The 27,006-nt window shown below is 47.2% G+C and overlaps 1 protein-coding gene and 1 non-coding gene across 2 annotated transcripts; one reads left to right on the plus strand and one right to left on the minus strand.

Annotated features, from left to right (window-relative positions):
• Window positions 1–678: 678 nt before the first annotated feature.
• Window positions 679–25,741, minus strand: LOC144721576 (actin-related protein 2/3 complex subunit 1A-like). Its single transcript, XM_078599303.1, has 10 exons — window positions 25,615–25,741; window positions 25,324–25,411; window positions 23,326–23,433; window positions 21,186–21,450; window positions 19,073–19,180; window positions 15,580–15,801; window positions 15,128–15,203; window positions 14,259–14,452; window positions 6,290–6,380; window positions 679–873 (listed from the first exon to the last, which is right to left on the minus strand). The coding sequence occupies exons 2-10, from the start codon at window positions 25,385–25,387 to the stop codon at window positions 835–837; spliced, it is 1,167 nt and encodes a 388-aa protein (XP_078455429.1). The 5' UTR covers window positions 25,388–25,411; window positions 25,615–25,741; the 3' UTR covers window positions 679–834.
• LOC144723576 (U1 spliceosomal RNA) lies at window positions 10,496–10,659 on the plus strand. The gene has a single exon (XR_013586226.1). It is a non-coding gene; the product is annotated as a U1 spliceosomal RNA (small nuclear RNA).
• Window positions 25,742–27,006: the final 1,265 nt, after the last annotated feature.

Genomic DNA, 27,006 nt, shown 5'->3' on the forward strand with positions numbered 1-27,006 from the left:
TAAGTAATTACAGGAGGTAATTACTGTACCTCACTTGATACAGCGAATCTAGCTGTGACGGTCCCACCTGATGACGGAGACTTGTGTTGCCTCCGAAACGTCGTGCTTTATTATTTTATTTCTATTATTTTTATTATTTATTTTTACCTACGTGACTTTACCGAAAAAAACCTAAGAGTATCAGCCATCAGTGTTATGGGGAGCGGTGGCGCAGTGGTTAGCACACTGCGCAATGAAACCAGTCACCCAAGTTCAATTTCCCGCTCACGGCCAACACCAGTGATGATTATGTGAAGCGGTCCTGGGCCTCCCCTAAGTCGACTGAGCCTCAGACGAGGACCTGGCGCGATGTATAACATCGCCACTTGGGAGACAAAGGCGGCTGGAAGTGGTGCTGATTACTCACCCCCTCGTGCGCCTTGCCGGCCTTCATAGGTGCTCGCAAACCGCACTTCCCCCCAACAGTCGTTGAGGATATGCAGGTGATCTTTGTGTGGGCCACCAAAGGTATTTACAGGTCCTCTGACCCTCGGTAAAGGTTATCGTCTCTCCACCCGTGCCTCAAAGAGCCTCACGCAACAGATCAGAATTTGGTTTTCGAGAGAAGAGGATGGACTTTGGCTCACGGTGATCCAGTGTCGCCCGCAACGCGTTCATGAACACGCACACACCGCGCCCTTGCTGAATGCCCATCGCAGTGTCATTTTATTAAGCGGACAATATATCTGATATGAGCAGCTTCATTGCAAAAGAGGAAAGCACCCAGGAAAAGGGAATTCAAACAATTTTTTTAAAGGTGTTGCGTGGAATAAAAAATCGGAGAGCATATCATGTTCAGGCTATGACGAGGCCTTCCATCATGTTCTCCATCGTCTGAAAAACAATAAGAGGTGAACATTATCAGTAGAAAATCTGGCACGAAGATTGCTACATTTATTTTAAAAGAACACATGGGGTCGCACAGCGTGGTTCCCACCAGTAAACTGGGTCATCACGATAAGAAGAATGGTATCCCACATTACACGTAGGCTTGAGTGGCCTGCTATTATTTTTGTTTTATTCTTATACAACTGACAAAACAGAAACTTTTCATGTCCTGGGAACTCCTACAGGTTTCTCAGAATAGCAGTTTTCTTCACGAGAAACGTATTACAAGTGGCCACCCTACATTTACTGAATGTAAAGACCACATCATTTCTATCTCATTTGAACTCCTTTACTATAAACTAAACTAAATTTCGATTTAAAGCTTTCGTGACTGCATTTATTCATCTTCTTGTTTCTTTCGGTAAAGTCACGTAGAATGGAAATAATAAAATAATAAAAATTAAACATAATAAAATAATTCTCACGACGTTTCGGCCACAATGCAAGCAGCCGTCCTCAGGTGAAGAACAGGTCGGTCGGAAAGACGCTGTCTTTCTGGCCAAAACGTCGTGAGAATTATTTAATTATGTTTAATTTTTATTATTTTATTATTTCCCTTCTACGTGACTTTACCGAAAGAACCAAGAAGATATAAACTAAACTATTTGGTATTTTACCAGGTAAGGCCCGCTGACCTATATAGCTCTTTCAGAAGGGACCTGACCACTAATAATAGCTCAACAAAGTGGCATTATGATGTGGAAATGCATAGCAGTACTCTAAACGCATGATTCTAAATGTGGAGATAAAAACCAGAGGACCCGGAGAAAAATCCACACGATCACGGGAAGAACACGCAAACTCCAAATATACGGGCGTCAGGGTCGAGACCGAACCCACGACCTCCTGCATACCAGTCGAGGTAGTTAACATGTCGCCACCGCCCTATGCACAGTGGTACAATGCGCAAGGCGACGCGGGCCCAGACCAGGAAATTGGCTTCAAAGCTGAGCCGTAGCCTCGTGGGTTGGGGATAATATTTTAATCACCAACTTGGGGATAATTTGTCATTTTTAAAACATTATTATTCCTTTAACTTGATCCCAAAGCAAGAGGTGGTGTGACCATAATCTAATTTAAACATAAAATGGGAAAATGTAGTTATGGGGAATGTGCTGAATAAAGTAAACTGTAGCTGATATTTTATGCTAGACTTTAAACGCAATCACTTTCAACACTGAAATAAGGACAAACTGGTTCAACCAGAATGAGATGGAGAAGGGGCATTGATTGCTCTCTTCGTGCTGCTTAAAGTTGCGGAGAACTTTGGGAGTTTTTTGTAAAAGAAGGGAAATTAAAGGTGAATAAGCATGCTTCTCCACAGAGAAGGAACGATGTGCGCATGTATTTTTGTTATTATTACACGCTTTTATTTAACTTGCTCTCTCTGTTGTCGTATCCTCAAAAACCTTGTAACTAAATGTTTACCCACTTCCCAATGTGCTATCGACTGCAAACGTGGTGTTCTAATGTCATACTGATGACACGACTATATTCTATCATAAAAAATCTAAAACATATTTTAAAACATTCTCTTACACGCTTTTGATAAACTCTGTCTGTTGTCGTATCCTCAAATCTTGTAACGCAATTTTAACACACTTCCCAATGTCGTATCGACTGCAAACTTGGTATACTTATGTCATACTGGTGACAATACTATATTCTATCATAAAAAATAAAAAAGTAACATTTTTAAACTATCTTTTTTATATGTTATGTTTCGGCTTGGGTCTAATTGTTCACGCTCAACTGACGTTGGCTGTAAATCACCACGGCCCCCTTACGTTATGGCAAGCTTCGGGGCCATTTCCTGGAGTCGTGGATTTCTGCCATTACTAGTACGGTACATTTCATGAAAGCGTGTTTACATTTTTTTAAATTAAATATTACGTATTATTTGTATTGGCTTGAGTAAGCGTGCCTCGTCAATTGAGAGACAAATGACGCAAGTAACACCTTGATTACATCTGATTAAGGCCACTCCCAAGGTCTAGGTCTGTACGCGTGTGTTGATGTTATTTGGGGAGCGGTGGCGTCGCCGTTCGATTTGCGCTCACGGTCGACACCAGTGACGATTATCTGAACCGGACCTGCGACCTCCCCTAGGTCTACTCAGCTTCAAATGAGTACCTGGTGCGATATGTAAACATCGCCACTGGGGAGACAAAGGCGGTCGGGCGTGGGTGTTGGTCACCCACGCTGTCGCGTGCCGTGCCGGCCTTCATCGGTGCTCGGTAACAGCACTTGCCCCAACACAATGTGAAGGCTATACGTGCAATATCTGTTTTTGTCTTTGGCGATGTTATATAAGCAGCATGAGAGGCAGCTGTAATCAGCAGCAGAGAGAGGAGAGAACAAGTTCAAGTCCAACACCTTCTGTCAATAATGTGAAAGCCAAACACCTGGCACAACAGGCCAAATGCAGACAAGCTGGAAAATAAAGAGAAGCGACAGAGAGAGACAGGGAGTGGTGTTATCACAAGCAGCGAGAAATGCAGCTTTGTGAGTCCAGGTGTTGAGGCACGGAAGTTTCAAGACACACAGGTGAGGCGAAGGGTTTTTGTTTTTGGTCTGTGCACCGTTGCCAATGCGGTCACTTGAAAAATGTTGAGTGACTACTTGGGCCAAGAATCCGAGCTATTCTCGCTCTGCGCAGCTTTGCATCGCCTTGTTTTGAAAGAGTAAAGAGGGCTTGGCTCCAAACCTGTCTGCTCGCATTTCATACGGACACGTATTGGGTTCCGTCTCACACGAGTGTGCTAATAAAGGCCCGATTGTGTGTGCGCGCACGAAATACCCTCTGGTATGAGGTGTGTGTGTAATACACAACAACATATTGTGGCATACTGTTAGTAGTGTACAGCCCCATGCACAGAGTGGTCCAGTTGTTTTGTGAGCCCGATTTAATTCTCTAAAACTTCACATGTGTTCCAGTAAGGTTCATTTAAAAGAGAAGTGAATACGCAAAGGACAACAATGTTAGGGGTCAATTAATTGAAGGGGGGGGGGGTCACAAGATTATCTGGGCCACGCTGTGGAAGCCCTTGTGGGAGTTGACTGAGGTGTCGCCTGCCATCCCAAGGTGGTTTTTCTTTTTTGCTGTTGCCGCCACGAATGGAGTTCAAATTTGCCGAGTACGTGGCGTCGTGCGTTAACCGCGCTTTTATTTCTGGCAAAAGCCGCACATTTTCTTTTTGTTACTTTGTGTTGGGTTGAGGGCCCACTGAGGGGGTATACTTTCCAAGGGAAATCGGGATCATACTTAAACATTTTTAATTTTTTTTACCAGATAAGGCCCACTGAGTGCCGAGAAAACGTGTGTGAACCCCAATGATAATGATGGATATTCCATAGTTTTACCATGATAGCCTTCTGGAATCAAAGCCGGCATTTTCTTAAATATCCAATAGGATTTATACTTACCAATTCCATGTATTTTTGAACGAAATGATGCATGGATTAAATAAAGGATTAGGAATTAAGGTGCAGGGTATGTGAACAAGTGAATCTCTGGTTTCATTAGCTCATTATGGAATAATTAGAATCGGGTGTTTAAATAATTAGGTAGATCTTCATGGGTGAGTTTGAGAGGCGCAACCCTATATAAAGATAAGACACTTTGTGAGTTTGGTCTTCACCATAAAGCTGTGTGGAAACAAGCCATGCCCCGATCAAAATATATCTCTGAGGACCTCGGAAAAAGAGTTATTGATGCTCATCAGTATGGAAAGGATGACAAAACCACTTATAAGGATCTGGGGCTCCACCAATCCACTGTCACACAGATCGTCTACAAATGCAGAAAGTTCAAAACCACAGTCACTCTACCCAGGAGCAGTCGTCTTATCAAAATCTCTCCAAGAACAAACTGGAAAATCATCAATGAGGTTACAAAGAACCCCAGAGAAACATCGAAAGATCTGCAGGCCACTGACCTTGGCTAATGTGAGTATCCATGACTCAACTATCAGAGAAGGACTGAACAAGAGTGGTGTTCATGGAAGGATATCAAGGTGAAAACAACTTCTCTCCAAAAAGAACATTGCTGCCTGTCTGAAATTCGTCAAAGAGCACATCGATGATCCACACGAATTCTGGAACAATGATCTCTGGACAGACAAGTCAAAGGTAGAACTTTTTTGGCCACGATGATGAATGTTATGTTTGGCGAAACCAAACACTGCTTTCGAACAGAAGAACCTCATCCCTACAGTCGAGCCTGATGGTGTGAATGTGATAGTTTAGGGCTGTCTCAGGACCTGTGCGTATTTGCCATCATTGACACAACCATGAATTCTGCATTGTATCAGAAGATGCTAGAGGAGAATGTCAGGCCATCCGTCCGTGAGCTGAAGCTGAACCGAAGGTGGGTCTTGCAGCAAGGCAATCATCCTAAACATACAAGCAGATCGACAAAAGAATGGCTGCAGAAGAAGAAATTCCACGTTTTACAATGGCCGAGTGAGCTGTCCCATGCAAGGCAACCCTCAAATGTCACCCAATTGAAGGAATTTTGTCATGAGGAATGGGCCAAGAATGCTCAAATCCGATATGAGAGACTGACCAATGGTTACTAGTTACTGAATCTAAAGGTTCACATATTTCGTCACACGTGGTTATTGAATGTAGAATCATTTGAGGATGAATAAATATTGAAAGAGTATCATGTTTTCGTGTAATTTTTTTTAATCCGGTTATCTTTATCTATTATTATGACTCCGCTTAAGATCTAATAACATTTGAGGTTTGAAATATGGATATCATGTGAAAATCCTAAGGGGGTTCACAAACTTTTTTTCTCGGCACTGCAGTTCTTTTTCAAAAGCGACCTGGCCGAAAATAATAGCTCAACGAAGCGGCTTGTTACGTGAACGTTTATAGCTTCTTTCTTGTCAACTGTACGCGAAAACAACAAATGATGTGGTGATGCTGCCACTTTGGCGGTGAATGCACAAATAGCAAAACAAACTTTAACACACTTGCCAACAACACTGTAGCCTTCAAATAAAAAAATAATGGCTCCTATTCACAGCACAAAGCAAACAAATGAAAATGTGAGGTTTTTCTACCAATGTGTGTAGGCTGCTATTTTCTTTTCAAAATTTTTTGTAATGCTTAAAAAAAAAAAACCCTCTTTCCGCATACCTGACGCTGAAATGTGGCTTCAAAAGAAGTTATGTAACATTCTCTAACTGCAAGAGGTTTGCAATGCAAATTTCTTTCCGTCGTGACACGAGCAGCATATTCATAACGTTTAGGAGGAAAGAGAAAAAAACCCTCCCTGCAATGCGAGCAGCGTGGGAGGAGAGGGCACTTTGGCAGTTGATGCTGCCCGTGATTTTTGGCACAAGGTCATCACCTCCAGGTTCCAGATGACAAAGGAGCCGTCCATGCCTGAGCTGCACAGGACCCTGCATTTTGCCTTGTCTCCCTCCAACACGGACAGCTGCCTGTAGGGAGAAGACACACCGAGACACACACAGATCTCCCATTGTGTAGCTGTTGGGGGCAAGTGCTGTTAGCGAGCACATATGAAGGCCGGCACGGCACATGAAGGCGTGGGTGGAACAGCACCACGCCCGGCCGCCTTTGTCTCCCCAATGGCGACGTTTACGCATCACACCAGGTCCAGTACCCATTTTAAGGCAGGTGAAACTCGGGGAGGCCGAGAAGGGGTTCATATATTTGTCACCGATGTTGGCTGCGAGAGTGAATCGCGGGGTTAGTAGCGCAGTGCCCTAACCACAACGCTGCCACTCCCCACAGAAGACGCAGGGATGACACACACACACACAAGCATGCATTATTCACTGAATTGTTTTTTTATTGGGGGAGCGGTCGCTCGCAGATCTGTAAATGACATTCCCGTCTTCCAGGCTGACTGTCGTGTCATCCGTACGGTGTTTGACCACCACGCTGCAGGTCAAAAACACGACTCTTTGCTGAGTCTTCCCGCACACTGCTCAAGTTTGGAATTCCATCTCATCGTCTCATCCCCCTTTCCCCCCGACGTTCTTTGTAACCTTGCTTAATTCAAGAACTGTAGTAACTCTTAGTAACTCATATCTAGTGCTACTTGTTGCTCTTTGCTTAGCCTTTTGGGCTTGTGCTTGGCAACCCATCGTAAATAAAAGAGACGGGGCTAGTCGGCTGGGATGTGCTACGTGACTAGCAACGCACGGTCATAGCCGGAATAATTCTGGATCCACTCTCGATCAACGACCATATTCCCTTGCACTTGCTCAACCATTGAATTTCCCTCCCCATCATCAATTTTCCCCAACTTACATTGCGCCCTCGTTACTCAATTCCAGAAACCCATTACATCTGCTCCACTGCACCTTCAACCGTTCCGAGTGTCGTTGGACACTTGGCAATTTGGGGGCTTTTGGGGCCTGTGCTGTGCAAACGTGACAAATATTATTACAACACTAAATGAGGCCAGGAGGTGACACCTCGCTGGTAGCCACAGCAATAGTAACAAGCATACTGGATGTGGTGGTGTGCCTGGCATGGGAATCATTTCTGTCTCGCGAGCCTGAAAAGAACCTGCTGGAACTAAGCCCTGGGTACACAGACAAATATCCCCCGTATAGGCTTTACCAGACTGTTGGGGCAAGTGCTGTTAGCGAGTAGCATCTATCAAGGTCCACACGAGGAACGAGGGGGTGGGTGGCTGGCACCACGCCCGGCCGCCTTCGTCTCCCTATAGTAGCGACGTTTACACACCGCACGAGGGAGTGGGTGGCCAGCCACACTCACTCACGGACGTGGGTAACCAACACGACACGCAGATTTACAATTGTGGCACACGCGAAGGGGTGTTCATGTTTTTTTCCGTGGCAACTGCTAGGTCTTGCACATCAAGGCGTATTCATTGTGACGAATGGCATTTCCAGCAGTGACATCAGAGAACATGTCATTCATTTAGAGCGTATTTGGTAAATATATTTGTTCGGCGAACAGCAGCTATACAGCAGCTATATATAGGTATGTGGTGTCAAGTATACAAGTGACTGTGTGTTAGACCTGTAAAGACTTGCCTCCCCCCACAGGACAACCAAAGGCATCATTGTTTAGGAAGGGCGATTCAAGATATCACATACAGTCATAACTTAACACATGTCTTGTGCAAGAAGTGCCTCTACGTGGCAGCAGTGATCTCACGCACTTTATTCGCTCGTACCGATGTAAATCAATTCATCTATGCATCGGTAGACACGCATATACCAGTGTACAAAAAAATACCTAGCTCAGTTCATCATACTGCTGATAATAGATTGCGCGCGAAAAGACCCGAACCAATATTGGAGAGCAAGTCGCGAAAGTGCTGGAAATCGAATTATGATAACGATGAAAATTACGTTACGTTGGGGCTTTTGTTGAGAAACGTGGAGAGGTTGGCTGCGGTTCAGCCATCGCCTGCCACGTGTAGCACACCCTCCACACCCTGGTATTTTTTTCCCGTTGTTTGTCTTTCCCACTTTCCCAGTTTAAGCTCTCTTCAACAAACAGGTGGACTTCTCCACAAATCTGGCGGTCGCCTGATGAAGCTAGTTGTAATTACTGGCGAAACGTCGTACTCAGATTGTAAATGTTGTGGCTTGGCTCTCCAACACACCGGTGTGCTGTACTAAACTGACGAATTGGCTGTGTCGGGTGGTGGTGGGGTTTAACGACACATATTTATGCGATCTAACCCTCTCATGGATGATATTGGTCGCTAAAGCCGACGTGTTAAACTTCTTCAAGAAAGTTTGCATTGAAAGAAGGGCAACCAAAGCCACCCATGACACCAACCCCTCCCCCGACGTGTCACTTCAATTCCAGAGACAGGGTGCATTCTTTACAGCATAGAAACAAAAGAATTCCCAACCAATGTTTTGTTGTAAAAAAAAAACCCTGCCGAGTGTAACACCGGCAATAAAACTCCTTTCAGTGAACAGAGGCATTTTGGGTCGTGGTTTGGCTTATTTCTTTATATCGTTGGGGTTGTTTCTTGTCGTTTTCATCTCAGAAATCTGGTTGAGAGAACCGACCCCAGGCCCCGGTCACTGCCTCTTCCATTCTTTTGTTCGCCCCGGGTCATGCGCTGCTGCTGCTGGGAAGCACGTGACGCGTCACTGACTCGTCACAGGGCCGTGCCCACGGGTGGATTGACAGCGCACCGTGCGTGGATGGATGCGACGCCGATTTTGATATAGGCCCGATGATTTTGACCGCAGGTGATGAGGATGATGAATTAGCGGAGCTAGCAAGGATATAGTCGTTTTGGGTCGATTAATTGATGAAAAAAAATGTTTTTTTATTGTTGACAATTACTTTGCCCCCCCCCCGCCCCCCTTAAAAAAAAAACAATTTACGGCCGAACCCACATTGTGCCTCGTTGAAGGTGGGGAAAACCCCCGACCAAGCCAGAATACACAAGACAGCGTGAGGCTTGGGTGCCGCGGTGGCAAGATGTTAACTACCTCGCCTGGTATACAGGAGGTCATGGGTTCGATCCCGACTCGGACGCCTGCTGCTGTATATTTGGAGTTTGCGTGTCTCTCTCCCTGTGGTCGCGTGGCATTTTCTCCGGGTCCTCCGGTTTTTCTCGACACATTTAGAAACGTTCGTTTAGAGTACTTTGGCTGTTATCAATTCCCACATGATAAGCCACTTCGTTGGGCTATCATTTGTGGCCAGGTAGCGTCTAAAAAAGTGCCATATAGCCGAGTGGGCTTTACCTGGTGAAATAGCTTTTAGTTTACCTCCCACAAAATGGCACTTTTTTGCAAGTATCAAAGTATGAAAAAATAAAAATAGGTTTTAATCCTTCTGGCAATAAAACAGGTGTTAAGATGTTTGAACGTGCATTGTTTTTTTAAACTGATTGGTCTACACCATCTTTCGGGGCAAAATGCGTTTTGGCAGCCTCTGGTGTAGCCCAATCAGTTTCAAGCAATGCATCTGTAATTATCAGATAATCTTTGTATGCACGTTCAACACAAGTACGTGTGGTTAATGCAGGCTTGAATCCTTGCAAAATGATTATATTTGCTGTTTCAACATCTTAACACAACAGTTTTATTGCCAGAAAGGGTAAAACCTATTCTTATTTTTTCATAGTTTAACCTCCCGTCCAGCAGTACGCATGGGAAGAGGTGGGATTTACCTCCCCACTATCCTCGTGTTATCGGGTTCGTTAATTAATTTATCTCATAACAATTAGAGTGACTGATTACTGTTGTAGTACTGCATATTAGCTTGATAATTATTGCAATTACTTCCAGAACTGAAGGTAAAACCTCTAATATGGTAACTGATCTTTGGATTCAGCCAACATTACCCATAACGCCATTGGGGATTTCTCTAATAAATAATGATTTCAGCTAACAGCATGCATGTTAACTTTGCTTTGCACCATAGTACATGTTTCATTAACATAGCATTCTTGTTGTAAAGCGATGGTTTTTATTCATGAAACGTCTCCAACTATCGACATGTAAAAGCTTTTGAAGTGCCCATAGTGTAAACGTACAGGCTTCTGGGTCATATAGGGATAGTGGAAGCATCCCAACTCATACTTACCTGACAGGGGAGGCACCATGATCACTTAGGTGGTCCTCCCAGGGCGAGGCTCATCCATTGCACTGCGGGTGGGTTGACCCCTGCGATTTCCCCAAATGCGGGAAACTCGACTGTATAATTTGTGGTACTGGGGGACTGCGTTCGCGCTATCCCCCGAAATGTAACCAAAAAAAGGTGTTATTCTCAAGAGTCGTGGAGCGTTTCTTATGAGTTTTAGTGTGCATAAATAAGCAACTAATTAGACAGGTTCTTTTCGGTTAGACCACGTAAATATCGATTTAAAGCTTTCGTGACTGCAGGGATTCATCATCTTATTCATCTTCTTGGTTCTTTCGGTAAAGTCATGTAAATATCGTTATTGTGAATGATATGGGTCGCGACAGCCTACGACGTGTTAAACGGAGTTGGGAAAAGTGGAACAGAAGTGTGCGAATTGTGGCGCAGGTTAAAATTGATCTGGGACCGAGGCATTTTGTATCTGTCGTTGCAGAGGAGGAGGCGTGGGCATTGAAGGTCTAGGTCTCTAGGAGAAGAGAATTGCAATCGTCGAGCTGAGCGAACACGAGGGAGGTGAACCGGGAGTTTAGCGGCAGAAAGAGAGAGATGAGAGGGACGGATTTTGAGAATGTTGAATCGGTGAAAGCGGCGTGTGGGTAGTGTCAGAGATGTGGTTGAAGGAGGAGTTGAAGATGACCCCGAAGTTGCGAGCAGAGGACACAGCAGAAGCGAGGGAGAAAGCAGGGAACGAGATGGTTGGTAGAACAGGGTGGAGGGGGGCACAGAGATTCATAACAATCTCTATTCTTCAAGTATCTTTCATGTTGAAGTATTGCAAAGCGCTGTACATAAACATAAAACTACGATATTCCCTCCTTATTCGCGAGGGAGACGTTCCGGAGATGCTCGTGAATTGTCTAGATTGAAAACTCATTTCTTTAGAACTGCTTTTTGTGTTCAGTTTGTTATCATTCCCTCGCACCTCCGATTAGCACGGTTGGCTGTGTACGGTGCGAAAGAAGTCCAACATACATATACGAATAGCAAATTTCGCGGAGAGTGATATTGACCTATGAATAGGTCTTATTCAGAAGCGATCTGGCAATAAATGATAGCTCAACAAAGTGGAAATATCACGTGGAAATTTATATCAGCCAAATACTCTTAATGCATGTTCTTAAATTATGATTATTTTAAATAAAAAATTACGATTATTACCCAAGATGATGATGGTTACCGCTGATTAAGATTATGACAAATTATTACTTCAATTTGTCGGTGGCCTGGCCGACCCAATGGTATTGTGCTTGCTGCTTGCTACAAAGTTCGTGGTTTGAGCCCAGTGGCTGCACTGATTCATACTGCGGGTGTTTTAACCGTAACTAAAAGTGCAGTCTGCTTCACGGTGGACATGAATGATCCCGCGATGTTATTCGGAGCAGAGTAGCCCATTGTGTGCTGGCATTATGGTCCAAATTTCAAGAATAAAAAAAGGACCGCATTGCAAGATAAGAATGGCATGAATACCAAAACGTATTAATGCTGTGATTTGATGACACGATCTCGGATGATCATATGAGTCATGGATGATGGTTATGATGGCAATCATGATGTGTTTGCGGCCTTATCATCTCACGCGACAGACTATCCATCACGGTTGTGACACTCAGCGGCATGAGCATGTAAATGTAACCCGCGCTAAACAACGGTGCTCTTCACTGCAACTTCAGAAAAAAAACACGTTCAGTGTCTTTACATACGATCCGATGTAGAGTTCAAGACAGGAGGAACCTCATAATTGATTGATCAAACGAGGCACGTAACCCATCTGCCCGCGGCAAGTCATTGTGAAATATAAATGTCAAGGAGAAGTAATGCAAATTCTCTGAACGATATAATCCCAAAAGCTCAAAGAACCAAACCCTGACCCATGACGCGAGAGGGCAAACCATGGGCGCGTGCACGATGAGTCAAATGTGAAACAAAATTATCGCCAATGATGTGCGTCATGTTGCCGAGGCTATCGAAATGTCACGGAGTAAATTAACTGTGACTTTACGTGAATCGCTTGGGCGGTGGTGGCGCACATTGTAAAATGCAAGCAAGGAGGTCATACGTACCCTCCCCTGACACTTATTATACGTGAAATAAACACGTGTTTTCGCCGTGAGTTTAAAAAGATACAGCAAGCATCGAACAAGGAAAGAGGACTGTTTGGACGCGGTATATATTCTCAACAGAATAGATGATGTTCGGGCCAGGTTTATGCAATGTAACTCAAGTCTACCGAGACGGGGTTTGTAGTTGTCAGCATCGCATGTGTTGTTACTCCCATCACTTCTGGTTACATTCATAACTACATTTATCTACAACATTCCTCCGAATCGGAATCTGCATTCATCCTGGAGTAATCGCACGAGCTGTGGATACATTTTTGTCCACAGATGCCCGGCAGGGGCAGGTCAGAAATTTTGAGCAACAGGATGGTTCCTGCATAGGGACATTCTGCCCAATTCCATTTGAATAATAATAATGCCATTTATTCATCGAGGAAAGCTTTCCCGAGGCTCAAGGTTGTACGTGATTATTTGAAAACAAACGAACGCAAAGTCGGACACATTGACGAAAAACGCGTATCTCCCGTATAGTCATAGACACTCTGTCGGGGCCAAGTGGTGTTAGAGCACACACCTCTTATTAACAGGCACGGCGCACGAATACCCGGCCGCCTTTGTCTCCTCAGTACTGATGCTACACACTGAACCCAGATACAGTATCCATTTAAGGCTGAGTCGCTACTGACGTTGACCAGGACTGGGAATCAAACTGGAGATGCCGGGCTTGTAGCACACTACGCTAACCACTGCGCCACCACTCCCCCCCTACCGCAACTGACACATGCATACAGACACAAACACGCCCTAGGCATTGACACACAACAGGCAACAAATATAATAACTTTATACTGGCGGCACACGAATGGGTGAGTGGCCAATACCACCCCCGGCCGCCTTTGTCTCCCTAGTGCCGAAGTTAACACACCGCAACTCGGTATTCATTTGAGGCTAAGTCAACCTAGGGGAGACCCCGGACCGGTTCAGATAATCGTCACCGGTGTTGGCCGCGAGCGGGAATCGAACTCGGGTCGCCGGGTTCGTAGCGCAGCGTAGTGCTAACCGCTGCACCACCGCCCCCGAGTGTGCACCAGATTAGGTGCACACTAACGTGCGCACACACACACACGCAGCACACACACGCCGCACACACACGCCGCACACACACACGCCGCACACACACACGCCGCACACACACACGCCGCACACACACACGCCGCACACACACACGCCGCACACACACACGCCGCACACACACACGCCGCACACACACACACACACGTCGCACACACACACACACACACGCCGCACACACACACACACACACGTCGCACACACACACACACACACGCCGCACACGCACACACACACGCCGCACACACACGCCGCACACACACACGCCGCACACACACACACGCCGCACACACACACACACGTCGCACACACACACGCCGCACACACACACACCGCACACACACGCCGCACACACACGCCGCACACACACACACACACGCCGCAAACACACACACACGTCACACACACGCCGCACACACACACGCCGCACACACACACGCCGCACACACACACACGCCGCACACACACACGCCGCACACACACACACGCCGTACACACACACACACGTACGTGATGCTGTTCTGGTGCAGGGAGTCCAAAGCGCTGTCGCCCTCCTCTGCGCTCGCCTTCTTGTCCATGTTACGGAACTTGTCTCTGGCAGATAGATTCTTCATCGCCCCCTGGCGGCCGCGGTCCAGCTTGCCAGCCACGCGCAGAGCGCCGCTCGCCTCGCTCGTGAGCAGCACCGGGTAGCAGTCGTGACCCTTCGGGAGGCAGGGGTCAAGTCGTGCCCAAAAGGGAGAAAAGTCACGCACCACGCGTGGATCGCGTAACGCTTCGAGTGGTGCACCACTGCGAACGGCCTGTGCCTGAGTCTACTCGATCCTTGAGCGTGGCGAAATTATGGTCAGGGGCTCAACGCCGAGGTCTGTCAGCCGCGGCGAGAGGGCTTCAAGAGAGCTCGCGTATTTCAGCTGTTCCTCCTGCGTCGATGGAGCGCAGATGACAACGAATATTCCAGCTAAGATATTGACTTTTACAGTACTACGCGCTGTAGAAAAAAAAAACTTTGCAATAAAATCGAGATGTAATTCAACGCGGTCCGTTTTCTTCGTGGTAAGTCGCAGATAGCACCACGACGTTCTACTGAAGTTTCGTTCATATTGGATCACCTTTACTCGGGTGATCGTGACCCCGTGTTTACAGACCGATGGACGGAGGTGATGCATAGACGCTGTCAATCTTAGTTGGGGGGCAAAGATCAAAAATATTTGACTCGAGCAGTCTGGGAATTGACATCTGTGTTCGGATGGCAGGAATTCATTTGTGCCGACATCTGCTGATATTGTGTTGAACTCTATGGCAGCAATAACTGCACAGTTTTGATATTAGACCGAGTAATGTCTGAGAAATGTGTCTGGCGTTGGCCTGTGACTCACCGCAGCCACCAGACTGTTGTCCGAGATGAAAGTGATGGCGAGGAGTGGAAGGAAGTCCGTCTTCAGCACGCCCACCCTGCCAAGACATGAAAGCTCTTATGTTAGCGAGCACCTATTCCAGTCACCATGGCACGTGACAGAGTGGCATGGACAACGCCATGTCCGGTTTCATCTGTGCGCTTTGTGCTGAAGACGCATTTCACTGGATACAAAGTTAAGGATAAATTGACCTAGGTGAGATCCAGGACAGGTTCATATATCAATTGCAGTTGATCGTGTCGCACCAGGAATGCGTCAGATTCTCGGAAGCAAAGCTGGGTTGAGCCTGGATGGTGCTTGAATATAAAGCAGGTGTTGTAGGCTGCGCGCTAAAGTGGTGGGCAGCAGAGGGCAGTCAAATAGCACCAATGGTTCTATGAGTCAGCCCCCCCCCCCCCCCCCCGTGTCCTCACGGCGCTTCCTTGTCGAGGCGCGGGTCCGCCAGGCACACAGTGCTGTCGTGGGAAACCCAGGCGAGACGGTTGCCGTCCTGGGAGAAGCACAGGCCGTGGACCCAGCCCCCCGCCGAGTGCGAGCCCGTGAGCTCTGCCATGAGCTCCCCGAACGGCATTCGGGACCCCCACGGAGTGGGCGCGGGCTTTTCGTCCACCTCTTTCATGTACGCCGAGAACACCCTGTGAGCGCGCGCGCACGGCACAGCGTCGAGTGGGAGCTCAGTTGAAGGAGGACCACACACGCACAGAGAGAGAGAGAGAGCCACCGTTGTTTTTAGACCAGCGGTGCCCGATACGTGAATTGCAACCCACGGGTGGGTAGCAAAAGATGTTGGTCGTGCATCTCAGGACAAAGCAGAACAAACGCCGGCGACATTAGCACGTAACGACAGTTTGGTTACGGCCTATGGTAAATCTTCTTCTCTCGTATGGCCGATGCAGACGCAGGGCAACGAGTCGAATTTCTCTTTGGTTCTTTCGGTAAAGTCACGTAGAAAGAAAAATAAATTAAATAATAGCATACGACGTTTCATCATCAGGTACAAATGAAAGAGAAAATAATCTAGTAAACTTAGAAATATAATGCAATGCAACAAAGAGAGTCGGCTGACATAACAGTGAACACCCTACCTGGTTAATTACGTTCTTCCAAAGATTGCTAAATTTGAGAGAGAGACAAAACACAGACACGGAGACACGTAGTCAGACACACAAGCAGAGAGAGACAACACAGAGACACACAGAGAGAGACACACACATAGGCACACAGAGAAACAACGCTTCTGTGTCGAGGCCTTAAATAGAGAGAGAGGGGGGCCGAGAGAGAGAGGGGGGGGGGGTAGATAAATTAACAAGTAAATTTCACAATGAGGTGGTCGGAACCACAATCGCACACTGGAGAGTTTTTAACTTTCCATTTGTGTATCCGTGCATGTTGTGGTTTGTGCCGATGCGTTTTAGGGTGGACCATGAGCTTACAATCCTCGTCTAAGAATGTTATTAATGAAAGTAATAACTTCTAGCAATAGATGGCGCTAGCACTTCATGGTCGCAGAATATTAGCGGGTTAAATCCGGATAATCGTGGCGGTGGATCGCGGAGCCCCTTTGAGGCTATCGGAATGCGTCGCGGTGTCCGGCGGATTGGCCAGACGCTGCTTCGGGGTGACAACAACACAACACGGCACAACCGCCAATAGCACTGCCCGCAAAGGAAACGTGTAGTTTAGACTTAAAACTTTCGCGACTGCAGGAATTCATATTCTTTGGGTTCTTTCGGTAAAGTCACGTTGAAAGAAAATAAATTTAAAATAGTATAAATAAAAAATTAAATTAAATAGAATAATTTAAAATTAAAATATTTTTTTTTATAAAAATAAAGTCAAAAAATAAAAAATGTAAACTAAAAACTCACGACGTTTCGATCGCAACACAAGCGGCCGCCTGATGACGACTGCTTGTGTTGCGATCGAAACGTCGTGAGTTAAAAAAAAAACTTTATTATTATTTTCATTTTTTATCTACATGACTTTACCGAAAGAACCAAAGAATATAAAAAAACGTGTAGTTATAGCTGAGCGTCCGCGTCGAGAAAGTGGGGTTCTTCTACATTCAGCATCGTTAAGATCAGGTGGGGGAGGGGGGGCGTCAATAACCTGCAGCTCTGGAGCCGCGTGCGCCGCTCTCTAAGGATCCACTTAGTGACGTCTTTACAAAGCACGACCGTCTCGTGTCCAGCACGTGCATTGCGGGCTCTGGAAATACTCAGTTGATTACGTGATTCGGAAGAAAAAAAATCTGCTCGTTTCATTTAGTTTTAGATGGAGTTCTTTTGCCAATATCATATGGCAATCCGGCAGCATTTGCTCTTCATTTAATTACGCCTGACTTCTGTTGAGAACCGGAGAGTAGAATCTCGTCCAGAATTAGTTTTCTTAGGCAAATGCTGCTGCTAATGCTGGTCTGGAATGCCAATTGGCCCATGGACTACGGTACAAGTGATATAATTTTTATATGTAGAGACACTGACCTTTGGGTTGTATTTGCTTTTACCCATATTGCTTCACGGCAACGCATAATCAACTTCTTTATTGATTGCGTAATGTGTTCCAATATTCCCTTGTCTTCGGAGAGTACGAAATTAGCAGTGTGCATTGTGGGTCGTGGGTGGACTATTTGACCATGCTTCACCGCGCTGGTCACTGCGGGTTGGTCAAACGAGGAGCATAGAATCATTGCCCTCTGCTGCCCACCACGTGGTCCAGCAGTAGCCCACACTAACCTGTTACACACACGGTGGAGGCCCATCCCAGCACGATGCAGGATTAAACCTGCTTAGCTTCCAACATCTCATGAGATCGGGTGATATCCAGGTCATCTGGTGTCTCGGCTTTTGGCTAATGTGGCAGAGCGCATGGTCTCATGTCAGAGTGCAAAGCGCATAGCTCAGTGGCTTCATGTCGTTAGCATGGGCCCCGTACAAGAAGAGGCATATCCAATATCGCTGCTCAGCATAGGCCTGGAACTGGGCCTGTCTGGTCCGTTGACCACGGTGCAGTTAAAACAAAAACAAAGATCCCCCGTATAGCCTTAACAAACTGTAGGGGCAAGTGCTGTTAGCGATCACCTATAACGGACGGCACGGCACACGAGGGGGTGGGTGGCCAACACCACGCTCGGCCACCTTTGTCTCCCTAGTGGCGATGTTTACACATCGCACCAGGTACTCATTTGAGGCCGAATCGACCTAGAGGAGGCCCAGGACCGGTTCAGATAATCGTCACTGGTGATGGCCGTGAGCGGGAATCGAACCCGGGTCGCCAGGTTCGTAGCGCAGCGCGCTAACCAACCACACACACACACACCACTTGGTAGCTACTCCAGTGCCTGTGCCCAACAGTGATGACACTTTGAGTAATGTGTCCTGGAAAGGCAATGATCTACCAGACTGACTGTTTTATCTAATCTACATTTGCACACTGTGTTCAACTAACCACACTCAAGGTCACAACAACAACAACAACACACTCACCATCTGTTCTTCCCTCGCACTGCTCAACGTTCGAATTCCCTCCCATCGTTTTAATTTCCCAAGCTGTCATAACCCATATTAACTCTGTCTGTTTACATTTAAATAGTGTTGTAAGTTGACGGGCGCTTAGCATGTTTTTTGGGTCTGCATTCCAGCAACTGTGATTAATAATATTCTAGCAGGCTGGGACGTGGCACGTGACGAATAGCGGGAAGTATCTTCTTGGTTCTTTCGGTAAAGTCACGTAGAAGGGAAGTAATAAAATAATACAAATAAAACATAATAAAATAATTCTCACGACGTTTCGGCCACAACGCAAGCAGCCGTCCTCAGGTGAAGACCAGGTCTGTCAGGTCGAGAGAGAGTCGAGAGAGAGAGAGAGAGAATCGCCGCTGCTGGGCTGCTGTCACACTCGGCCCACCTGCACTTGAAGTCACAGGATCCGGCGGCAAGGAGGACGTTGTTGGGATGCCAGTCCAGGCTCAGCACGGTGGAGCTGATGGGCTTCTTGATGTGCTTGCTTACCCACCTAGGACAACAACAACAACCGCCATTCGCTACTAAGTGGCACTAGTGCCAGGCTAGGTGCACGTTGAGGCCACGTGAAGTGTCGAATGCCCGTTGGCAGGGTCGAATGACTGAGATGACTGGCCGATGCACCACCTGTGCCCTCTACTGTGCCAACTTGTTGTTTCAGCCACCAGGTGCTCCGCTCGTTGTGTGAGTGGGACACACACACACACGCGTGCACAGACATATATCGCCCACATAGCCTCCATAGACTGTTAGGGAAAGTGGTGTTAACGAGCACTTATGAATGCGTGCAAAGTGATGAACTAGAAATGAGACGAACGTGGAAAAACCAGGAGTGAAAATCGAGAGGTAGGGCCGAGAGAGCGGTGGTTCACGTGGTGAACCGGGATGTGAAGGACTCTGAAGTGGACGTGGAGACGGTGGCTGCGGATAAGAGCGAGCGGAGGAACATGAGAACAGGAGGCCTGACTCCACGCGAGTGGGGTAAATGCCAGGAAGACGAATCATAATAATAAGATCACGTTGCATGCGCGTCGCTGTCCGGTGTTGGTCGTGTCTCGAGCGAGATGCGGATCGGTGCCGCTGGAACTCGCGTGGAGCAGAGGCGTCGTGAGCCGAACACGGAGAGGCGGAGACGGAGAGGCGGACACGCGGTGCGTGCCGACCTCGTGCCCGTCTCTCGCACTCGGCAGACGCTTTACCAGCGGACACGAAAACGAATACTTGGCGGTTACGATTGTTTGTGTGAATGCACGTGCCACGTACCAGCGTGTACACGCACGTGTACTATCTACTGCTGGATGGGGGGGGCCTCGCCGCGCGGCGCGTGGGGGCTATTTGACCATACTTCACTACGCTGGTAAATGCGAAGGCACGGGACATTGGACGTGAGAGCATAGTATAGCACAACAATGGAATTTGCTGTATCGCCCTCTGCACCTCAGATTCAACATACTAAATGCGGACAATGTGACCTCACTGTGGTCTGCAACGCCTGTGGATTGTTCATTGTGGTCGTCTTTCCAAACACTATCCAGGCTCTGCCTGCTTAGCTTCCGAGATCTGATGAAATTGGGTACATCCCAGGTGGTTTAGTCCAAGGCTTACTTCGTGATAGCTACATGCTCTTCATGCACAACATTACCAAGTTCAGGGTTCTTCAATTAAACCAGGGAAGCGCCTCACTGCATTGCATGGAATTTCAATCTTGATTCGAAGCTTTCGTGACTGGAGGAATCCATACTCTTTGGTTCTTTCGGTAAAGTCACGTAGGTAAAATAAAATAAATCACGATTTATTTTATTTTATACCTACGTGACTTTACCGAAAGAACAAAAGAGTATGGAATTTCAGTGAGAGAGACAGAGAGGAAAACACGGATTAGAGGACACACGTAGGTTACTGAGATCATCAGTGAGTGTGTTTGCGTAGGACACACCTGTAGATGTAAGGGATGATGGAGCGTAGGCCAAGGAATTGAACGCGTCCGAGAGGGACGTATACCGAGGAGATGGAGCGATGAAATCAGTTCGTGTGTGGGTGCTTGGGTGGATTGTAGCATCGCAGGATCATAACAGGTGGCGGTGACTTAGGGAGGCCTTCATCCAACAGTGGATTGACCATGGCTGCTGTTGATTAATAATGTTGCTTGTTTACCCAGGGAAGCCTCAGTGAGTCTCAACTCTGTTACAATAATGCACTGCCAAGTTTTACCCAAAAGGGGGCGATGCTGCGATGTGTAATCCTAAATGAGTAATTTGCAGATAATTTTTCAGCAATGCGATGTTTGTCCAATGCCAGTCAAATCATCTTTTTTCCGTTATCGATAGGAAGGAACCGATAAAGCCAATGAAGAACAGGGTGAGAACAAACAATGCAGACTCCACACAGGAAGGCATCCGATACTGGGCTTGAATCCAGAAGTTCATGTCCGATGATATTGGCAGGGGTGGGGGGGTAAAGCACAAGAGAAGACGGGGGGAAGGAGATTGAATCCGCACCAATTGTTTTCCTTCTCGAAGTAGCACACGGACACGAGCCGAGCTCCGCTTCCCACGGCAAACTTGTCCTCTCGGGGTGACCAACGCACGCACGTCGCGGCGCGGTTAAAACGCAGCAGCACGAGTGTGGGTCCCCAGCCGCTGGTGACCCCTGCTGCGGACGCAGAGCCCTGCTGCTGCTGCGCCCCGCGCCTCGTCCACACGTACGCGTTGCGGTCGGAGCCGCAGGTCACAATGCGGTCCGTGCCCGGTGCCCAGTCGATCCCTGCGGACGAATCCGTCGTGGGAACTCTTGTTAGTGACGCGGGCTCCACAAAAGGGGAGTTCCTCCACTAAAGAGAGCCCCTCATCATTAAATAAAAATAAAATTGCCAACTAATTCACGCTGGCCAGACGTCTTGGGAAGAATTAGGGGTAACCCCACACTTTATCTCACCGCATGCAACCTGCCCCGTCGACTGTGGTTGTGCCCATTTATACTGCTGCGTGGACAGGTGCAGAGACACTTAAGAAACTTGCGCCTCTTGTTTCAACTGCTGCGACCCGAGATTGAACCGGTGACTTCTGGGATTGCGAGTCACGTGTGCTGACCATTATCATCACAACAGCAGCAGCATCTTGAAAAGTGCGCAATCGGTAATAACCGCAGGACGCGTCACGACCGTGGGGCCATCGGAGAGCGGCACCGCCAGGGGGGGCGCGCCTCGTCCGGCAGGGTCAGGACGCCTCGTTGACCCCCTTTTGGCGCAGGTGGGCGTGTCGTTCTTTTAGCACTGGTGGGTGTGTCGTTCTTTTAGCACTGGTGGGTGTGTCGTTCTTTTAGCACTGGTGGGTGTGTCGTTCTTTTAGCACTGGTGGGCGTGTCGTTCTTTTAGCACTGGTGGGCGTGTCGTTCTTTTAGCACTGGTGGGCGTGTCGTTCTTTTAGCACTGGTGGGCGTGTCGTTCTTTTAGCACTGGTGGGCGTGTCGTTCTTTTAGCACTGGTGGGCGTGTCGTTCTTTTAGCACTGGTGGGCGTGTCGTTCTTTTAGCACTGGTGGGCGTGTCGTTCTTTTAGCACTGGTGGGCGTGTCGTTCTTTTAGCACAGGTTGGTGCGTCCAAGCTTTTGCGTGACTCTCTGAGGAATCCTGCTGGTGTTGTATGTGGCAAGACTTTAAATTAATGGCAATCTTTCGTTCACGTTCGATCATCTTTATGGGCAATCGCCATTGCGCCCCCCCCCCCCCCGTTTTGAGACCGACGAAGGAACGGACGAGGCAGAGTTGATTGCAATTCGCGTTGTTAAGCTGGGTCCCGAAGCGTTAACAACTGAATTGGCCTCATCTGAACGATGTGGAATGCAGAAGGGTTCACTTGCTCGACGCGGTCGCTCAGCTACTACTGCACGTTTCCTTTGCGGGCAGTGCTATTGGCGTTTTTGCCGTGTTGTGTTGTCATTCCGAAGCAGCGTCAGGCCAATACGACGCATTCCGATAGCCTCAAAGGGGCTAAGCGATCCACCGCAGCGATTAGCCGGAGTTAACCCGCTAATATTCTGTGACCATGAAATGCTAGCGCCATCTATTGCAAGAAGTCATTACTTTATACTCTTTGGTTCTTTCGGTAAAGTCACGTAGCTAGAAATAAAATCAAAACAAATCACGACGTTTCGATCGCAACACAAGCGATCTTCATCAGGTGGGACAACCACAGCAAGAAAATGCCGAAGTCGTCGAGAAAGCTGCCGTGGCAAGAGATTTTTAGAGAGAGGGAGAGTTATTACTTTAAATTTCGATTTAAAGCTTTCGTGACTGCAGGGATTCATCTTCTTGGTTCTTTCGGTAAAGTCACGTAGAAGGGAAGTAATAAAATAATAAAAATAAAACATAATAAAACAATTCTCACTATTGTGAGAATTGTTTTATTATGTTAATAAAAATAAAACATAATAAAACAATTCTCACTATTGTGAGAATTGTTTTATTATGTTTATTTTTATTATTTTATTACTTCCCTTCTACGTGACTTTACCGAAAGAACCAAGAAGAAGTTATTACTTTAACTAATTAATTATTAGACGAAGATTGGTCAGAGCCGAATTGTTGAGCCTCAGCGAAGCTGCCCCCCCCCCTCCCGCGGGGTGCATCATGCGAGCGGTACCCGTGACGCGGCCGCTGTGCTCTGTGAGCTCGTCCACCTTGATCCAGCCCGTGCCGCCGCTGCGCTGGTAGATGTGCACACTCTCGCTGTTGGGACTCAACGCCACCTCTGTGTGAGGGGGGCCGGGTGGGGGGCAGTTGGGGGGACAGGTGGGTGGGTCGGGGGGTTAACCGGGGACGGCAGCAATGATGACAACAGCCGCAGTGCAATGATGATGGATTTGGAGGCCTTTCGCCAGTATCAAGATGTACGATGATGATGATGATGATGTGAGAAGAAACGATGATGATGATGGAGGTGGTAGTGGTGGTTGTCCTTTCTTAGGTGCTCGCCAACAGCACTTGCCCCAACAGTCTGGTCATACTATAGGGGCCGTCCATAAATGACGTCACGCGATTTTGGACGAATTTTGACCCCCCCCCCCCTAGTCACACGGCGTCACAAAAAGTCAGATCCCCCCTCAAATATGACGTCACAAAGCTCTGCCCCCCCCCCCCCAAAAAAAAACATGCCTAAAATGTCAAATCGCTTTAAACTATTATAGTGCGTATTTAATGTGGCGCTGCACTCTGATGTTGTAGGAGAAAACATTTATTAAAAAGTCGATTGAATTAAGTAGAACGTGTTGTCTATATTTATCTAAAGTTGCGCATTTCGATGTGACGTCACATTTCTCACCCCCCCCCCCCCCCCCCCGTCGTAACACATCGTCACAAATGTCTGACACCCCCCCCCCTAGGTGCGTGACGTCATTTAGGGACGGTCCCATAGGTGAATATTTGTCTTGCGAGAGTAGTTCGTGTCGTCGTTGGCGCGCTGCGTTATGAACGTGGTGACGGGAGTTTGAGTGGCGTTCACGGTCAATATCAGCAACGGACATTTGAACAGGTCGTGGGCCTCCCATAAGGCTGCTCGCAAGCAATCGCCACCTGACGTCTCAACACTCTGCATGGCTCGATGTTTGTAGAGCAGTGGCGCAGTGGTTCGTGCACTGCGCTACGCATCCGGCGAACCGAGTTCGACCACTCCGCTCACAGTTAAAGTGGCGAAAATTTGAATCGCTCCTCGGCCTCCCCTAGATCGACTCAACCTGAACACGCGTGTCTGGTGCGATGGGTGAAACACAAGAACGAGAGAGACACAGGTGGTTGTGACCAACCCACCTCCTCGTGTGCCGTGTTGGCCTTCATCGGTGCTCGCTGACAGCACTTGCCCCAACATTGTGATGTTATCTTCCTTGCCTGGTATGCAGGAGGTCGGGAGTTCGATCCCAACCCTGACGCCTGCTGTATATTTGGGATTTGTGTGTCTCTCTGGTCCTCGTCCTCAGGGTTTTCCCTCCACATTTAGAAACGTGCGTTTAGATTATTTTACTGCTTTACATTTGTACGTGATAAGCCACTTCGCTGGGCTACAGTTTGTGGCCAGGTTGCTTCTGAAAAAGAAGCTAATAGCTCAGTGGGCTTTACCTGGTAAGATAAAACAACATTGTTTAGTTTGATTTCTATATATTTTGTAAAGTTATTTGTCTACCTTTCTTATACTTTCCACTCATATCGTGTGTTTGTATTGTTTGTTGTTGTATCGTTCTGACCCGCCGCTACTGGACGTCTGTGAAAAAGAGCTTTATAATCTAGATTTGAAGTTTTCGTGACCGCAGGGATCCATACTCTTTGGTTCTTTCGGTAAAGTCACGTAGGTGAAAAATAAAATAAATTAAATCACGACGTTTCGATTGCAACACAAGCAACCACAGCAAGAACATTTTTTTTGCTGAAAAACCATGGCAACATTTTTTCTTGCTCTGGTTTTCCCACCTGATGATGATTGCTTGTGTTGTAATCGAAACGTCGTGATTTAATTTATTGTATTTTATACCTATGTGACTTTACCGAAAGAACCAAAGAGTAAAGAGCTTTATAGCTCATCGGATTCTTCCAGTATGAATAAATATTATGATTCTACACGGGGGACCTTTGTCTGTGTGTGTGTACGTACGTGAGCGGTCTCCGTTCCATGCATAGCACGTGATGGGCTCCAGTTGCAGGCTGTAGAGCGACATTCCTCTTCTGGAAACTGCTCACCCCTGGAGGCAAAATAAAACAACAAGCGACGCGACCCAACGAAATACGTTCACCCCCCCCGCCGCTCTCCGCAACGTTTCCACTCTCGGCGCGCGAGTTGAACGGAAATCGTGAGGCCCGCTCGCAAGTGCGTCCAACGCAAACACCAGGGGAGGAGGCTAGAAAGAGAAAACAAACAGACTCGGTGGATATCACGCGCGCTCACGCAGATGTTCGGAGCGCAGTCTGTTCCTCCTTGCGACCGCGTTCTTTTTCCCAGACTTTCTTGGCCGTGTGGCGGTGGGAGCGATGACTTTCCTTGTGGCTCTCCTGGGTGTGTGGGGAGGAGGGTGTGTGGGGAGGAGGGTGGGTAGGGAGGAGAGTGTGGGATAGGCGAGAGGAGAGAGTATGTCTGTCTGTGTGTCAACTCCACCCCAACACAAAACGTGCACAGACCTGTCCGATGGAATCTGTGGATTGTGTCCCTGTACAGCCCCTACGTACCCCCAGGGATGGCCACTTGGGTCAGCTCCGATTAAATCTCCACCAATCTGCCCCACCGCGTTGGAGCTTGGCAAGTAAAGAAAGTTGAGCCTGGTTATCACTTTTATTTGATGCTGCTGTTGCGTTGACAGTGGTGTACAAGCAGAACTAACACAAAACTAAACTCGACACATACATGAATAACACTGTGGCCTTAAAATAAACAAATATAATAGGCGACATATTCTTAGGTTTTTTCGGTAAAGTCACGTAGGTAAAACATAAAAATTAATCAAAGTAAAATAAAATAAAAATCACGACGTTTCGGAGGCAACACAAGCTTCCGTCTTCAGGTGGAACCGTCACAGCCACGACAGCTGTATCAAGTAAGCTGTCGTGGCTGTGACGGTTCCACCTGAAGACGGAAGCTTGTGTTGCCTCCGAAACGTCGTGATTTTTATTTTATTTTACTTTGATTAATTTTAATGTTTTACCTACGTGAATTTACCGAAAAAACCTAAGAATATGAATCCTTGCAGTCACGAAAGCTTCAAATCTAGAAATAATAGGCGACGTTTCTGGCAATGACCCTCCTTCATAGGACATGCGCATTATATATATGACATTTGATATTAAAGCAGTGTTCTTGACGAATGTTTTGAGTTTGCTGTTGATATCATTTGGGTGGGTGACCACGAGGGCTTGCAAGGTGTTGCAGCTCACAGTATGGGGGCTGTTCTTTGGAATAATAACGATGCATTATGAAATGCCTATGCATTATTCTAAAGGGCAGCCTGTGTTCTATGGGAGGCGGAGCTTTTCGCAGCCTGGCTCCGCGTTTATGGACATTCTCGTTCTCGGTCCATTGTGGAGTTTGAGTCTGTAACGCTTTTTTAAATCTCGTCTTATAACTCAGCTGCTTTTACAACAGACGTTCTCCGTAACTTAGGATTTTGGTAAAAAAAAAACCTGAGATATTCTTGGGCGAATTTCGTGATTTAAAACCGGATTCATTATTGTTATTATCTAACTCGGCGACCTGCACTGGACGCCTAACCACAGCTTACAGCAGCGTCGAGCCGTGTCACAAACCCACCCTGATCGCCACGATGCACTCTGGTCAAACAACCGCAAT

The sequence above is a fragment of the Lampetra planeri genome, chromosome 1 (genome assembly GCF_965212315.1).
Source record: "Lampetra planeri chromosome 1, kcLamPlan1.2.h2, whole genome shotgun sequence".
In the NCBI taxonomy this organism is placed as follows: domain Eukaryota; kingdom Metazoa; phylum Chordata; class Hyperoartia; order Petromyzontiformes; family Petromyzontidae; genus Lampetra; species Lampetra planeri.

What these genes read in the sequence shown, in the direction of transcription:
- LOC144721576 (XM_078599303.1), bottom strand. Translation starts at nt 25,387, where the DNA reads ATGTCGCTCTACAGCCTGCAACTGGAGCCCATCACGTGCTATGCATGG. An exon ending in GCACAGCGGCCGCGTCACGG is followed by an intron (nt 21,451 to 23,325) that starts GTACCGCTCGCA and finishes ATTCGTCCGCAG; the next exon opens with GGATCGACTGGGCACCGGGC. An exon ending in TTCGAGAAGGAAAACAATTG is followed by an intron (nt 19,181 to 21,185) that starts GTGCGGATTCAA and finishes TTGTTGTCCTAG; the next exon opens with GTGGGTAAGCAAGCACATCA.